The sequence below is a fragment of the Anolis carolinensis genome, chromosome 6, assembly GCF_035594765.1.
Source record: "Anolis carolinensis isolate JA03-04 chromosome 6, rAnoCar3.1.pri, whole genome shotgun sequence".
NCBI classification, from domain to species: domain Eukaryota; kingdom Metazoa; phylum Chordata; class Lepidosauria; order Squamata; family Dactyloidae; genus Anolis; species Anolis carolinensis.
In genome coordinates this window covers 119,268,326-119,285,606 of record NC_085846.1, presented here as the reverse complement: position 1 = coordinate 119,285,606, position 17,281 = coordinate 119,268,326, and the positions used below count along the sequence as shown (strand labels likewise).

Below are 17,281 nucleotides of genomic sequence, written 5' to 3'. Positions count from 1 at the left end.
CGTGGCAGGGTGAGCACCCGTCAATTAAAAATTAAAAATAGCCCCTGCTCGTTGCTGACCTAGCAACCCGAAAGATAGTTGCATCTATCAAGTAGGAAATAAGGTACCACTTATAAAAGTGGGGAGGCAAGTTTAACTAATTTACGACATTGGAATGAGGACGTGCAGTCAGAGTGGATGTTGAAGCAGCTGCTCCCCCCTGTGTCCAGAATCGAACATCCCCTCAGGAGAAGGTTAAATTGCCTCTGCGTCTGTCTGTCTGTCTCTGTCTCGGTTCTATGTGTATATGGGCATTGAATGTTTGCCCTATGTGTGTATAATGTGATCTGCCCTGAGTCCCCTTTGGAGTGAGAAGGGCGGAATATAAATACTGTAAGTAAATAAATAAATAAAATTTTGCTCAGGTCCGACTGAGAAATGTGGAAGTGTCTCATGTTCCGCTCCCCAAAGGGCCCGTTACCTCTTCTCCTCAAGGGACGACAAAAGGAGGGGTTTACCTGCCGGATCATCATTGTAGACCCCGCAGAGACCTCGGGTGACCCCTCTCTGGTCCGCGCCAACCGTGACGTGGACGGTGTGGCGCCCGTCAGACTTGACCCGGACGCCCAGGCCGCTCTCCACAAAGACAAAGTCCCCCAGCCACCAAACACTGATGCCTGGACAAAGCAAGGGAGGAGAGAAGGAGAAGAAGGATGGGGCAATGGGGCAGCAAAGGTGGGCAGAGGGAAGAAAAAAGAGAATGCAACCAGGGCGAGACCCAAGACTGGTGCAGATGGCTTTCTGCCCCACTTCGTGTTTCCTTTGCAGAATCACAGGAAGATGTGAACGGGGAGGTTTCTAGGATTTTGAATCTGAATATTCACATATTTGCACCCATAGTGCAAAGCTTAAAAGAGCTGCCTAAGGGGTTAAGCCAGGGGTCCCCAAACTAAGGCCCCAACTAATGTCATTTACCTGGCCCCCACCCTCAGTTTTATAATATATTGTATATACATATAATATTGATAATAATATTAAAATGTAATACAATATAACACTAATAATAATACCATATAATATTAATTATATATTCTATATTACATATAATATTACTAATAATATTACAGTATTGTGGCATAGTTCAATATAGTAATATATAATGCTAATATTGTGCTATGCTAATAATATAATATATTGTATGTACATATAATTTGTAAGCCACTCTGAGTCCCCTTTGGGGTGAGAAGGGTGTGATACAAATGTAGTAAATAAATGCAGTAAATAATAAATAAATAAATAAATAAATTTTAGACTTAGGCTCACCCAAACTCTGAAATGACTTGAAGGCACACAACAACAACAACAACAACAACAACAACAACCCTAATTAACTTGACTATCTCATTGGCCAGAAGCAGGACCACGTTTCCCATTGAAATCCTGATCAATGTATGTTGGTTAAAACTGTTTTTATTTTTAAATATTGTATTGTTCTTTCATTGTTCTTGTTCTTGTTGTTGTCGTTGTTTTTGCACTACAAATAAGACATGTGCAGTGTGCCTCGGAATTTGTTTGTATTTCTTTTTCAAATGATAATCCGGCCCCTCAACAGTCTGAAGGATTGTGGACCGGCCCTCGGCTTCAAAAGTTTGAGGACCCCTGGGTTAAGCATGTGTTGAGGACCAGGTCCAGCACTTCAAATGGCTCCTTTGCAATTCAGATTAAAACCCAGAACAGCTTTGCTGCCCATCTCCTCTTCTCCGTCAGCTGCAAGAAGGGTTGTGGCCGACCTCCTGCCCTTAAGACAGGGAATCTCAATGTGTCGAAGCCTCCTCATCCAGAAAAAGGCCGGCCTCTTCAAGACAGTTTTGCTCACCAGGATCTTTTTCCTGAAAATTTAATTGATGTGACACTTTGGGGGAGAAAGTGATGCATCTTGAGCCAAATATGCTGATCGTGCAGCAGAAAGTTTAGGTTTTTTGTTTTCGCTTTTTGCATGGAATCCAAACTGCTTTTGTGTCTCTGCAAACAAGGTCTCAGGTAGGGTTTCTGTTTATAAGGGGGTTTTGTGAAAGTGGGTGGGTGAGAAAAACTATTGAAAAAAATGCAAACATATCTCCCCCGATAGAAAGAATGGACACATTGGGATTCCAGGCAAAGTGGTCTGGCCAATGCAGGATAGAGGCATAGCATGACTTCCCTGGATTTAAGCCAGGCATGGGCCAACTTGGGCCCTCCAGGTGTTTTGGACTTCGATTCCCACAATTCCTAACAGCTGATCGGCTGTTAGGAATTGTGGGAATCGAAGTCCAAAACACCTGGAGGGCCCAAGTTGGCCCATGCCTGATCTAGGCACTAGACTCCTCTTTATGCAGGCCAAAATCCCATTGGCTTTTTGAGCTGCCGCATCACATTCCTGGCTCCTGTTCCCCTTCCTCCCCACAAGATTCCAAGATGTTTTTCACACGCAATGCTGTCAAACCAGGCATCGTTCCCCCTTCTGTCTCTGTGCCTTTCCTTTTTTCTGCCTAGGTGGAGTCTCTTGCATTTGTCCCTGTTGAGGTTCATTGTGTTCATTTTGGCCATCTGTGAGGATCGTTTTGGATTCTGCTCCTGTCTTCTGGAGTCTTTGCTCTCCCTCCCCATTGGGTCCCATCTGCAAATGTGATGATCCCGCCTTCTAACCCTTCATCTGTCATTAATGCAGATCCTGAACAGAACTGGGACCAGGACAGACCCTTGCTTTCGGCACTTCACTTGTGACTTCTTTCAGGATGAAGAAGCAGCACTGGGGAGAATCACCCTCTGCGTTCATTCACTTAGCCAATTACAGACCCACCCAACTGTAGCCCACATTGGACTAGTTTCCTTGCCAGAAGGTCATGGGGGACCTTGTCGACGGAAGGCCTTCCTGCCATCTAGGGAGGATCTGCGTCCCTACTTCCAACCCCAGCAGGTGTTGATGCCCCATCCAGGTCCCCAAAAGCACCTGCCTTGGTCTTCTCACCTTTCTGCAAGCGCGCTTCTCCTTCTGGCACCGCAACCCCGTTTATGGAGACGTTCCGTCCCTCGGCCACAACCTGGTCCAGGCCAAAGAGCATCCGGAGGGTCTGCTGGGGAGAAAGGGGCAGTGGGTGCAGCTGGCCACAGCTCCTCAATCCCAGCACTGAACCCTGGTCAACAGCAGAGTCCTTTTGCCTCCTTTCCCCTGACCTCGCTGCAGAACCTACTGGAGGGCTCCCATGTCAGCAATATGTTAATCTACTCCATGTTTTAGTATGAACGTCTAAATATCTTCCCATTGGGTGCTGGGAATCCCCTTGGAGAGCTCCTTCAAAGTTCAGACTCACCTCCTGCTGAGGTGGAAGCCTCTGGTTGGCACTGGAGCATATGCCCGAGTTGTATTGCTGACCTAGAGCTCAATCCAGGGCCCACCTGGCCTGGGGTGGCCCCACCCCAATCTTACCCTGGAGCATTGGCCTGGCGCGCAGCCCCCGAAGGAGAGATAGATGGCCCAGGTGCCGTCGGAGGCAGCGGCCAAGGCGTAGGTGCAGGTGCCGTGGAAGCGGAAGTGCTTGCCGTCAAAGGAGCGGTAGTGGAAGCCGGCCCACGTCACGCAGGTGGCAAAGGGGCGCCCGTGATGCCCTGAGCGCAGCAGGAGAGCTGTGGGGCCCAGTGGCCGGAGCAAGGAGCGGGAGGGCAGGTCCTCTGGGGAGAAGGAAGGAGAAGAGTCAGCCCACAGCCCTTGGCCCCTTGAGCCTTGGCTGGTGGGTGTTGAGCTCCAGAAAAGGGAGGACTGGTCTGAAACATTAAAGACAGGTGCTGCCAGCCAATACTTGGCATCTGATGAAGGCACAAGGCTGCAAAAGTGAAACCAGGTTGTTGAGTCCCTCAAAATGTGGAACTGCTCATGCAATGGCATCACTCATGGAGATGCGTTAGGCATTGATGCATGCGGCCCCTGCACAAGGGAGTGCAGTACACGTTCAATTGTACATTTGCTTAGGCATTTGGTGTCTTGGTTCAGATATACAAAAAGATACAGGGAGATTTCTATGGAGCCAAAAGAGACCAAGACAGTCCCAAGGAGAGCTGGCCTCAAAAGTCTGTGTCCTGTGGACTGGAGCTTCCCATTTCACCAGGTGGCCTCAGGGTCTGTTGGAATCATAGAGTCATAGAGTTGAAAGGGATTCCATGGGCTATCCAGCCCAATTCCCTACCGAGAAGCAGGAAATCACATTCAAAGCACCCCTGACAGATGGCCATCTAGCTTCTGCTTAAAAGCCTCCAAAGAAGGAGCCTCCACCACATTCCATGGCAGAGAGTTCCGCTGTCAAACAGTTCTCACAGAGAGGAAGTTCTTCCTGATGTTCAGGTGGAACTACCTGAACATTAGGAAGAACTGTTGGACTACCATTCCCAACATCCCTGGGAATGGACCGGGGAGGAGGAGGAAGAGGAGGAGTGTAGGGAGGAGAATGCTGCTGATGAGGAATGAGAACACATTGTTTTTTCACAGCAACTTCCCAACAAGCAGTGGCCCTTTCCCATCTCTTAGTCAGCCTGGTGTGTAGCATGGATGGGTCCAAGAAGGGAAAGAGAGGAGCAGGAGGGCAGGGGTGAGGGTCCCCTGCCTCCCACGAAGCCCCACCACCACCTGGCACCCACCTTCCAGGGGGAGGGAGGAGCAGCCGAAGCAGAGGAGGGAGGAGGCGTTCTGCCAGCTGTGCCCCCAGAGGTGTCGGCAGCACTCCTCCAGGCTGAGCAGCGAGGCGTTCTGGAGCCCCGGCACGTCCTGGCACTGCCACGTGGAGAAGCAGCGGCCCACGGAGGCCTTCCCTGGAAGAATAGACAGAGAGGGAACGGCAAAGGTGGCACCAGCAGTGGGTGACGTAGTGATAACACCTGTTTTGATTTTGGGAGCTGAAATTGGAGAAGAGAAGGCCTCTTGTCCTTGTTGCTCCTGATCAAGGAGAGGTCTGGTGTCAGGGAGGTGAAGCCACTCTGGGGGTCAGTCCAGACCTGAAAGGAGCTGCACAAGGTTCCACTCCCTCAAAACAGTGTCAGCATCTTGGGCACCTCCGTTAACATTTGGACTGAACCTCAAAGTGGATCCATTGCATGACGCTAATAGGAAACACCGGGAGGCCATCACCCTGATATCTCCCCTAGGCTCCTTCCCTCCCCATAGTTACTAATTAAAATGGCTTGTGACGCCAAGAGAGAGTTGGCCAGAAGGTCTACTCTGGACTAGCCAAGAGGTATCCAAATCAACAAACTTTTGACTTCCATTATTCTCCAAGCCTGTCGGCACCAGAGCTACACCACGCTTCCCTCCCTCGACCCCTGTGACAACCTGGTCCAGCCAGCCTTACCCTCGGAGCAGTGGGGCCCACTCCAGCCCTCGCAACAAGTGCGCACCGTCCGGTTCCACACCGTGGGCCTCGTGTCCTCTGGCCTGCAGTGGGAGAGATGCAAACAGGAGGGGGGCAGCAAGACAATTGGGACCCCTCTTGCTAAGAGAAGAAACCCCACAACTATTCTAGTTGTCCAAATAGATGTGATAGTCATGACATTGTTCCTTGTGCGCATGGGGGGCTGCATCCAAATAAGACAAAGACATGGAAAAACTGTTGGAATGGACTTATACACTCAAAGAGCAGGAAGGGGCCAGAGCAAAACCCAGAAAGATATACCGTATATACTCGAGTATAAGCCGACCTGAATATAAGCCGAGGCACCTAACTTTATCACAAAACTGGGAAAACCTATTGACTCGAGTATAAGGCGAGGGTGGGAAATGCAGCAGCTACTGGTAAATTTCAAAAATAAAAATAAAAATAGATACTAATAAAATTACATTATTTGAGCCATCCATAGGTTCAATGTTTTTGAATGTTTACATAAAATTGTAATTTATGATCATAATAATAAGACTTTAATAAGATAGGACTGTCTAAGTCTGATTACCTATATACTTGAGTATAAGCCGACCCGAACATAAGCCAGCCAGGATCCTCACTCGAGTATAAGCCGAGGGGAGCTTTTTTAGCCCTAAAAAAGGGCTGAAAAACTAGGCTTATACTCGAGTATATACAGTAATTCACAGCAATACTGTTTACAAGAAGTAATGGTTACACACCTGTAACCGTGATTCTTTGAGTGGTGATCTGTGAAATTTGCATGACCATATGTGCAATTTCACAAAGACCACGAAGAAGAAAAACTTGCCTTACCAAGCCCTACCCCTCTTTGTCTCTCTGGCATCCATCCCTGTGGCTTCGTCCTTCTCTGCTCTCCTCTCCCATCTGTTTAGCCACTCTCTTACTCACTTGTAGACGTAGCACAGGCCCTCTGCTCTGCCGCCAACCCGGCGCATCCTCTCCTGGTCAAGAAGCCATCCGGCCATGTTGTAGCGGTAGACCTCTGCGCAAGGCACGGCTTCCTCCTGCCGCGGGGCCACCACCTCCTCCTCCGTCACTTGCACCTGCCTCTCGCACCAGCGCCTGAGCCCAGAAGATGACAAGAGGCCTGAGCAGAGCCAACAAGAGGGGCCCCGTGTCCCCCAGACTCACCTGTATGCTTCATTTTTGCAAGTGCTTATGATACTGGTCAGGGGAATGGTGACCCCAAGGGACTTAAGAGATCCCAGTCCAAAACACCTGGAGGGTTGAAGTTTGCCCATGCTTGCTGTAGAATGAGTGGAGTTTATGAGACCTTTAAACTGCCATGACCCTACAGTATGGAATCAGGGGAGTTGTAGTTTCACAAGGTCAGTGCTAAGGGGCCGGGCTTAGTACAGCGGGTTAAACCGCTAAGCTGCAGAAAATCCTGCTGATCGAAAGCCTGGCAGTTCGGAAATAAAGAATATGGATAAACTGACTTTTAAAAATTAAAACAGAGCAATGGTAAAGGTATAAAAATGACTGGTCAATTTTTGAAGATTACATAAACAAGAGCAAATAAACACTTTTAAAAGCATCAGGAGTATCAAAAAGGGAGGAAAAGACTAAAACAGTATTACTGTGTAATTTCTACTGAGCCTAATAGGGTTTATGGGCTTACACCCATACCATTAAGGGCATAAAGAGGAAGAACGGAAGTCAAATATACATATATATATATTCTTTCTCTTTTTTCCTGTTTTCTATTAGTAATATTTTCATTTTAATCAATATTCTTATTTTTCATTTTGTTTTTTCTCTTTTCTTATTTTATATTTTTTCTGGATTTTGATGAATTGTTGGTGTAGATTTCTTTTTTAATTTTATTCTCGATTTATTCTATCCTTTCACCTACCTTTCCTATCAAAAAATTGTTCTCACATTTTCGCTGTATTTAACTATTGAAACTTTAATACAAAAAAATTTTTAAAAAAAGAAGAAGAAAGGTTGGCAGTTCAAGCCTGGTTCAGGGTGAGCACCCACCATCAGCCCCAGCTCCCTGCCCACCTAGCAGATCGAAAACAGAAATATGAGTAAATAAATAGGTACCTTTTTACGTGGGGAGGTAATAAAAGGCACCCATAAGGACATGCTGGAGATTCGATCAGAAGCAAGTCCAAGGACGACAAAAACCCTCAGCATGGAAGATGGAGTGACAGCCCCCCCCCTCCCCCAAGATGCCGGAAATGGAAAAATGGGGGAAGCCTTTACCTCTGTTTATGTATTGTCTGTCCTTGTAAATTGTATAACATACTATAAATAAAGTATGTTAATGGGGGAAGCCTTTACCTCTGTTTATGTATTGTATTGTCCTTGTAAATTGTATAACATGCTATAAATAAAGTATGTTGGAGCCTCCGGTCGCCTAGGGGATAAAAACCTTGTGACTTGAAGGTTGGGTTGCTGACCTGAAAGCTGCCAGGTTCGAATCCCACTCGGGGAGAGCGTGGATGAGCTCCCTCTATCTGCTCCAGCTCCATGTGGGGACATGAGAGAAGCCTCCCACAAGGATGGTAAAACATCAAAATATCCGGGCATCCCCTGGGCAACGTCCTTGCAGACGGCCAATTCTCTCACTCCAGAAGCAACTCCGGTTGCTCCTGACACGAATAAATAAATAAATAAATAAAGTATGTTAATGGGGGAAGCCTTTACCTCTGTTTATGTATTGTCTGTCCTTGTCAATTGTATAACATAATATAAATAAAGCATGTTATTCATTATTATTATTATTTTATATTATTATTATTATTATTTTTATTATTATTTAGCCTTCCGTGGCAAAGAGTGTGGGTGTTCCCCCAAACTACAACAACCAGCTTTCCATGGCATTGGGTAATGGCAGTTCATGTGGACTCAATTCTACATTCTGCATTCATTCCACAGCGCAGATGCACCCCCGCTTTGCAATTTAGAACTCACTCACTGGGAGATACGGGGACCCCTTAGAGACTTGCGCTCCACGCAGATGCTTCTGAGCCATGACATATTCACAGCCATGGGAGAGATATAGACCCATGCCTTACCCATGGTCAGCTGCCAATGCTTGCCAGAGGAAAAGCCATGCCAAGAGGGCCAGCCGCCGTCCAGAGAAAGGTCCCGCCGGACTCTCCACGTTCCCCATCTCTTCAGAGATGGCCTATCCCTTGGAAAAAGCAAGGCGGTCAGAAGGCCACTCTCATGTCCTGTAACCAGGTATGGGCCAACTTGGGTTCTCCAGGTGTTTTGGACTTCAACTCCCACCATTCCTGACAGCCTCAGGCCCCTTCCTTTTCCCCCTCGGCCGCTTAAGCGGCCGAGGGGGAAAAGGAAGGGGCCTGAGGCTGTCAGGAATGGTGGGAGTTGAAGTCCAAAACACCTGGAGAACCCAAGTTGGCCCATACCTGATTGAGGGCTACATATTTTGCTTAAATTCCATAATCATCATCATCCATAAAGTCTTCTGGAAATAGAGAAAGAATCCACTAACCACCTTTGGAGATCTCAGCCCACAATCCGGCGAGACTTCCGCACAGCACATATATACAGAGAATTGTGCTCACACCTGAACCACTTTCTACCAACTTCTGCTTACCTGCTGGAGCCAAGCGCATGGAAATTCAGCCCGGATCTCTCTCCAGGTTCTGGAGGAAGGTGCTTTTATATTAAGAGGATCATCTGCTTTGGGAGCATTTGTAGACCTTGGGATTGGTGCACTTCTTCCGCCGTATGTCCGGCATCACCGGTTCGGACACAAAGACACACCCCAGGGGTGGATTATCAAGGGGTCAGTTGGTGCCGTTGCTCTGGACGATTGCTTGGAGTCCAGGACGCAAGGAGAAACAGTGCTGCTGGCTTTTCTTCTTTTCTCTGCCTGAATCTGCTACTCCTTCGCTGTCACTAACATCTTGTTGATATTATTAATTATTTTTATAATATTGCTATTTTATACTGTATTGTTCTTCTATTTTATTTTTATACGGTGAATTGTGTACTATGTATTTTTTGTTGATTTTTATTTCAATTGTGTTGTCGGGCTTCACCCCATGTGAGCCGCCCCAAGTTCCCAAGGATATGGTGGTGGGATATAAAAATAAAATCATCATCATCATCATCATCATCATGGGGTACAGGCATCCCTCACTGACCAAAGAAGCATCTATATATATAAAAGAGTGATGGCATCAGGGCAGCAGACAAAACAACAAAACTACAGGGCCCCCAACCTCGAAATTTGACAACACAACCCATCATCCACGCCTCTAGGTTGATACAACAAAAAGAAAAGAAAAATAAAGTCCTAATTACAGGGAGAGAAATAATAGTTTTTATCCAATTGCTGCCAGTTAGAAGGCTAAGCTCCGCCCACTTGGTCTCCTGGCAAACCTACTCAGCCCAGGGGACAGGAAGACTTAGGCCTCACTTAGGCCTCTTCCACAGATTATCAGATTTTAACTGGATTATATGGCAGTGTAGACTCAAGGCCCTTCCACATCTATATAACCCATTTAGAATCTTATATTATCTTCTTTGAACTGGATTATCTTGACTCCACACTGCCATATAATCCACTTCAGTGTGCATACTAAACATAAAGACAGCCATACAACAGACATTCAATACCACCACTACCTCAACAATTTCTCACCAACACCACCAGACAACAACACAGCAACGCGTGGCCGGGCACAGCTAGTTACTTTATATAAAGTCTTTTTACCAGCTTCCCAATACAGTAGAGTCTCACTTATTCAAAACAAACGAGCCAGCAGAACATTGGATAAGCGAAAATGTTGGATAACAAGGAGGAATTAAGGAAAAGACTAATAAACATCAAAATAGGTTTTTGGCTTAAGGAAGCAGCAGTTGGCATTGCACGGGACAGAGGCAGCAGGATCTGTGGAGAAGTTACTTTTGTATTGCTAATGGAGTTGTACCTATTAGATAAAGGTCAAGGTTTTCCCCTGACGTTAAGTCCAGTCGTGTCGGACTCTGGCGGTTAGTGCTCAGCTCCATTTCTAAGCCGAAGGTCCGGCATTGTCCGTGGACACCTCCAAGGTCATATGGTCACTGGCATGACTGCATGGAGCACCGTTACCTTCCTGCTGGAGCAGTACCTATTGATCTACTCACATTGGCATGCTTTCGAACTGCTAGGTTGGCAGAAGCTGGAGCTGACAGTGGTAGCCCCGGCTTGCTGTTGACCTAGCAGCCCCGAAAGACAGTTGAATCTGTCAATTAGGGAAATTTAGAGACGCTTTATGCGGGAGGCTAATTTAACTAATCTACAACACCATAAAACTGCTCACGAAGAAAAGAAGAGGAAGAACAGCCACCAATGGACGGTGAAGCAACAGCTCCCCCTGTGGCCGGAATCGTGAAGCTGGAAAGATGTTAAAAATGCCTCTGTGTCTGTCTAAAACTGAATGTTGTTTGTCTATTGGCATTGAATGTTTGCCATATATGTGTTCATTGTAATCCGCCCTGAGTCCCCTTCGGGGTGAGAAGGGCGGAATATAAATACTGTAAATAAATAAATAGCTTACTCTGCTCCCTGGATTTGAACTGCTGGCCTTTCAGTCAACAAGTTCAGCAGCTCAGTGGTTTAACCCACTGTGCCATCATGAAGAAGTTACTATTGTACTGCTAATGGAGTTGGACCTATTACCACTCCCTTATGGTGCTGGGGTGTTTTCCTTGCCTTGGGCCGCCTGCTGCCCAATTTCCCATCAAGGAGGGTTCTCTTAAAGCAGGGAGGGGTGGGTCAGTGCTCAACAGCAAACCAAGTTTTGGGGAGGCCTGGTTTGCAGACATCATCCATAAAGTCTTCTGGACAGACGAGGAAATGGGGAAAGCATTAAGCAACTTCGACAACACATTAAGCAACTCTTCTGAGCATGAAGATGTCAAGAACGGGGCCACTCTGTGGTGTCAAAAGAGGTTCAGCACCTTGGAGAGGTCCTCTAACGTTCAGACCCCAAACCGGAGGGATGGCCCTGCCTTGTGCACATGCTCCTTCCCCACTGATTGTCATCCTCACATTTCTGGATTGAAAGGCTAGCTCTCATGAGGGAAGGAACTAAAGGCAGCATTACAGTGGGAAAGTTTTGTGTGTAACTAGGATGTGGCTCTGAGGGGCTCCAAGCAGCTGGTCCAGCCTCTTCCTTTGTGTTCGGCCGCCCCCCTCTGAGTCTCCACCATTCTTCTGTGTCCCGGATGCGGATCTGGGCTTATCCCCAGTTCCTGGTCTCCTGATCCTCCTGCAAAGAATCCCAAGCCCCAGCAAGGAGGTCCCCGGCCCCCAGACCTAGCTTTGGCCCTCCCCACCCCCCAGAATATGTGGCCTCCTCGGTTGCTGGTCAGTTTGGATGCAAAAGAAGCGCTCCTTTCCCCCTGTGTGGAATTCCCATGGGGATTGGACAAAGAGATTCCACTCCACTTCATGGCTCCCACCCTCCTGTCTTTCCATAGAAACGTTAAGACCTGGTTGTGGGGCCAGGGCTTCGAACAATAATAGCAGCATCAATTACTACTACACGCTTTAGAACTCAATGATAGACCCAGTTTTTTAGACTTGAAATGCACCAATTGTATATTTATATGTATATTTTTATGAATCATAGAATCATAGAATAGTAGAGTTGGAAGAGACCTCATGGGCCATCCAGTCCAACCCCTTTCTGCCAAGAAGCAGGAAATCGCATTCAAAGCACCCCCGACAGATGGCCATCCAGCCTCTGCTTAAAAGCCTCCAAAGAAGGAGCCTCCACCACAGTCCGCGGCAGAGAGTTCCACTGCCGAACAGCCCTTCTCACAGTGAGGAAGTTCTTCCTGAGGTTCAGGTGGAATCTCCTTTCCTGTAGTTTGAAGCCATTGCTCCATTGTGTCCTAGTCTGCAGGGCAGCAGAAAACAAGCTCCCTCCCTCCTCCCTATGACTTCCCTTCACGTATTTGTACATGGCTATCATGTCTCCTCTCAGCCTTCTCTTCTGCAGGCTAAACATGCCCAGCTCTTTAAGCCGCTCCTCATAGGGCTTGTTCTCCAGACCCTTAATCATTTTAGTCGCCCTCCTCTGGACGCTTTCCAGCTTGTCAACATCTCCCTTCAACTGTGGTGCCCAAAATTGGACCCAGTGTGATTCCAGGTGTGGTCTGACCAAGGCAGAATAGAAAGAGGGGGAGCAGGACTTCCCTGGATCTAGACGCTATTCCCCTCTTGATGCAGGCCAGAATCCCATTGGCTTTTTAGCTGCCGCATCACATTGTAGGCTCATGTTTAACTTGTTGTCCACAAGGACTCCAAGATCTTTTTCGCACACACTGCTGTCAAGCCAGGCATCGTCCCCCATTCTGTCTCTTTGATTTCCATTTTTTCTGCCGAAGTGAAGTATCTTGCATATGTCCCTGCTGAACTTCATTTTGTTAGTTTCGGCCCATTGTTTACTATATTGTTTACTATATTTAATTTTAATTGATTTAAAGTTCTGTATTATTTTTATATATGTGTTTTTATTGTAAGCTGCCCTGAGTCTCCTATTGGGTGAGAAGGGTGGGGTACAAGTACTGTAATAAATAATAATAATAATAATAATAATACACTTGATCTTAGCCAAAAGGCCAAGAAGCGACAGCTGGCACAACAAAACATTGCATGGAAAGTTCCTTGACAAAATTGAAGGAAAAGCTGATAAGGAGAAGACCTGGCTCTGGCTCACGAATGGGACCCTGAAGAAGGAGACAGAAGGCCTGATCCTTGCAGCCCAGGAGCAAGACATCAGGACAAAGGCCATTAATAATAATAATAATAATAATAATAATAATAATAATAATAATAATAGAAGACCTGGCTCTGGCTCCCGAATGGGACCCTGAAGAAGGAGACAGAAGGCCTGATCCTTGCAGCCCAGGAGCAAGACATCAGGACAAAGGCCATTAATAATAATAATAATAATAATAATAATAATAATAGAAGACCTGGCTCTGGCTCACGAATGGGACCCTGAAGAAGGAGACAGAAGGCCTGATCCTTGCAGCCCAGGAGCAAGACATCAGGACAAAGGCCATTAATAATAATAATAATAATAATAATAATAATAATAATAATAGAAGACCTGGCTCTGGCTCCCGAATGGGACCCTGAAGAAGGAGACAGAAGGCCTGATCCTTGCAGCCCAGGAGCAAGACATCAGGACAAAGGCCATTAATAATAATAATAATAATAATAATAATAATAATAATAATAGAAGACCTGGCTCTGGCTCACGAATGGGACCCTGAAGAAGGAGACAGAAGGCCTGATCCTTGCAGCCCAGGAGCAACACATCAGGACAAAGGCAAATAATAATAATAATAATAATAATAATAATAATAATAATAATAATAATAATAGAAGACCTGGCTCTGGCTCCCGAATGGGACCCTGAAGAAGGAGACAGAAGGCCTGATCCTTGCAGCCCAGGAGCAAGACATCAGGACAAAGGCCATTAATAATAATAATAATAATAATAATAATAATAATAATAATAGAAGACCTGGCTCTGGCTCCCGAATGGGACCCTGAAGAAGGAGACAGAAGGCCTGATCCTTGCAGCCCAGGAGCAAGACATCAGGACAAAGGCCATTCAGGCCAAGATCGAAAAATCAGCTGATGACCCAAAATGCAGACTGTGCAAGGAAACCGACGAAACCATTGATCATATCCTCAGCTGCTGTAAGAAAATCGCACAGACAGACTACAAACAGAGGCACAACTGTGTGGCCCAAAGGATTCATTGGAACTTATGCCTCAAGTACCACCTCCCAGCAGCAAAGAACTGGTGGGATCACAAACCTGCAAAAGAGTCATTTGCTGCCCTTGGAACTCTTCTGTTTTCAGAGTGTTGCTTCTCATTTATTGTTTTGATTTTTGAGTTTTTTAATACTGGTAGCCAGATCCAAGTTGCTCCTGACACGAAAAAAAAAAATTATTACAGTAGAGTCTCACTTATCCAGCATAAATGGGCTGGCAGAATGTTGGATAGGCGAATATGTTGGATAATAAGGAGGCATTAAGGAAAAGTCTATTAAACATCAAATTAGGTTATGATTTTACAAATTAAGCACCAAAACATCATGTTATACAACAAATTTGACAGAAAAAGTAGTTCAATACGCAGTAATGCTACGTAGTAATTACTGTTTTTACGAATTTAGCTCCAATATCACGATGTATTGAAAACATTGACTACAAAAATGTGTTGGATAATCCAGAACGTTGGATAAGTGAGACTCTACTGTAATTACTACATAGCATTACTGCGCATGGAACTACTTTTTCTGTCAAATTTGTTGTATAATATGTTTTGGTGCTTAATTTGTATAACGATTACCTAATTTGATGTTTAATCGGCTTTTCCTGAATCCCTTCTTATTATCCAACATATTCACTTATCCCGCCGGCCTGTTTATGTTGGATAAGTGACTCTACTGTATATTGATAATCTTATATTATCTGCTTAGAACTGGATTATATGAGGCTCCTTCTTCACAGCTGTATAAAATGCACACTGAAGTGGATTATATGGCAGTGTGGAGTCAAGATAATCCAAAGCAGATAATATAAGATTATAAATGGGTTATATAGCTGTGTGGAAGGGCCTTGAGTCTACACTGCCATATAATCCAGTGCAAATTAGATAATCTGTGGAAGAGGCCTAAGTGAGGCCTAAATCTGCCTGTCCCCTAACTGAACCCTGGCTGTCCCTTGGCTGAGTTGGTTGCTAGGAGACCAAGTGGGCAGAGATTAGCCCTCTAAAACTGGCAGCAATCGGATAAAAGGCTTTTGAGTTCTGTTGTTGATGTTTTTAAGATGTTTTTAAAAGATGTTTTTAAGATGTTTTTTTAAATTGTTGATTTTAGCCAGTTCTTGTAAGCCGCTCCGAATCCTAGGAGTAGTGGTGGCATATAAGTTTGAAAAATAAATAAATAAATAAATAGATAAAAACAGTAATTGCTCTCCCTCTAATTAGGACTTTGTTTTTCTTTTCTTTTTGTTGTATCAACCTAGAGGCGTGGGTGATGGGTTGTGTTGTCAAATTTCGAGGTTGGGGAGCCTGTAGTTTTGTTGTTTTGTGGGTCGCCATGATGCCATCACTCATTTATATATATAGATAGAAGAATAGGCTTTTCCTTGATCCCTCCTTATTATCCAACACACATTCGCTTATCCAACGTTCTGCCGGCCCGTTTATGTTGGATAAGTCTCTACTAGGCTTGATCGATCCATGAAAAATTTGATTCTAAACTCGTTTCAAAACTAGAGGGGGGCAGCTTTTCGTTTCTGATGGTATTTCCGAATTTGGCCCCCAAAAATTTTCGAAATTAACGGAAATTCGTTATTTTCTAAATTAATTCGTTAATGGCGGACGCGCATGCGCAATTCCCAAAAACAGCACAGAGGGAGAGGACTTTACAGGACTCTCCCACCCTCATTTTTTGAGTGATCTTCTTCAATCTTGGTACAGTGGTAGAACACATTTAACACTGATAGCTCACCAAAATTTGGAACGTTTCCCTTATCCTCTGATTTTTGGACAATTTTCATAGCTTTTATAATAAACCATTTTTTAATAATTGCAGAAATCTGTTCCTGGTTTGAAAGTCTTGTTTCCTGTTAAATTGGGTTGTCTTTACTGTGAAAGTCATTGTTCTACTTCAGAAACTTTGTTTTTGTGGCTGAAACTTTGTTAAATTGGTGTGTGTGTGATATATATTGTGTATATATATACTAGCTGTGCCCGGCCACGCGTTGCTGTGGCAAAGTGGTGGTGGTATTGGTTAAAAATTGTTGTGTAATTTTTATTTGACGTTATTTGTATTTTTTAATTAATTTTATTGTAAGTTATCTTTTTATTTATTATATTTTATTATTTTCTTGTATTATTTTTAGTTATTTTCTGTTATTATAGTATTTTATTGTATTAATCTTTTAGTGTTTTTAATTATTTTTTAGTGTTTTTTATTATTTTTTATTGGGCTGCTAGGAGACCAAGTTGGAGGAGCTTAGCCTTCTAACTGGCAGCAATTGGATAAAAGCAATTATTCCTTTCCCTCTAATTAGGACTTTATTTTTCTTTTCTTTTTGTTGTATCAACCTAGAGGCGTGGATGATGGGTTGTGTTGTCAAATTTCGAGGTTGGGGGGCCTGTAGTTTTGTTGTTTTGTCGGTCGCCGTGATGCCATCACTCTTTTATATATATAGATACTAGCTGTGCCTGGCCACGCGTTGCTGTGGCGAAGTCTGGTGGTCTGGGAAATAAAGTATTGAGGAATTGGTGGTAGTTAAGGTCAAGGGTAAAGGTTTTCCCCTGACATTAAGTCCAGTCATGTCTGACTCTGGAGGTTGGTGCTCATCTCCATTTCTAAGCCAAAGAGCCGGCGTTGTCCGTAGACTCCTCCAAGGTCATGTGGGATAACTACATGGAGCGCCGTCATCTTCCCGCTGGAGCAGTACCTATTCATCTACTCTCATTTGCATGTTTTCGAACTTCTGGGTTGGCAGAAGCTGGGGCTAACAGTGGAGGCTCTCTCCGCTCCCCCAATTCAAACCTGTGGCCTTTCGGTCCAGAAGTTCAGCAGCTCAGCGCTTTAACACGCTGCACCATCAGGGGATATTATTTTGTAAAGGTTGTGAATATACAATATTTCTGATTGTTTTTTTTTGTCTGTTGGAGGCAAGTATGAATGCTGCAATTAGGGGAAATGATTAGGATGTAATGGCCTTGCATCTTTAAAGCCTAGCTGTTTCCTTCCTGAGTGAATTTTTTGTTGGGAGGTGTTAGCTGGCCCGGATTGTTTCCTGTCTGGAATTCCCTTGTTTTCAGAGTGGTGTTGTTTGCGAT

At 45.0% G+C, this 17,281-nt stretch overlaps 1 protein-coding gene and 1 pseudogene across 1 annotated transcript in view; both read right to left on the bottom strand.

Annotated features, from left to right (window-relative positions):
- Window positions 1-8,556, bottom strand: part of sspo (SCO-spondin) — a 118,696-nt gene extending 110,140 nt beyond the window's left edge. The window contains exons 1-7 of the mRNA XM_062957862.1: window positions 8,450-8,556; window positions 6,312-6,485; window positions 5,355-5,437; window positions 4,648-4,818; window positions 3,467-3,687; window positions 2,987-3,092; window positions 498-656 (exon numbers count right to left, since the gene is read on the bottom strand). Of these exons, the coding sequence (XP_062813932.1) occupies window positions 498-656; window positions 2,987-3,092; window positions 3,467-3,687; window positions 4,648-4,818; window positions 5,355-5,437; window positions 6,312-6,485; window positions 8,450-8,547 (1,012 nt within the window). The 5' untranslated portion in view covers window positions 8,548-8,556. The remainder of the gene's footprint in view (window positions 1-497; window positions 657-2,986; window positions 3,093-3,466; window positions 3,688-4,647; window positions 4,819-5,354; window positions 5,438-6,311; window positions 6,486-8,449) is intronic.
- Window positions 8,557-12,946: 4,390 nt separating this feature from the next.
- LOC134292812 (U2 spliceosomal RNA) lies at window positions 12,947-13,031 on the bottom strand (annotated as a pseudogene).
- Window positions 13,032-17,281: the final 4,250 nt, after the last annotated feature.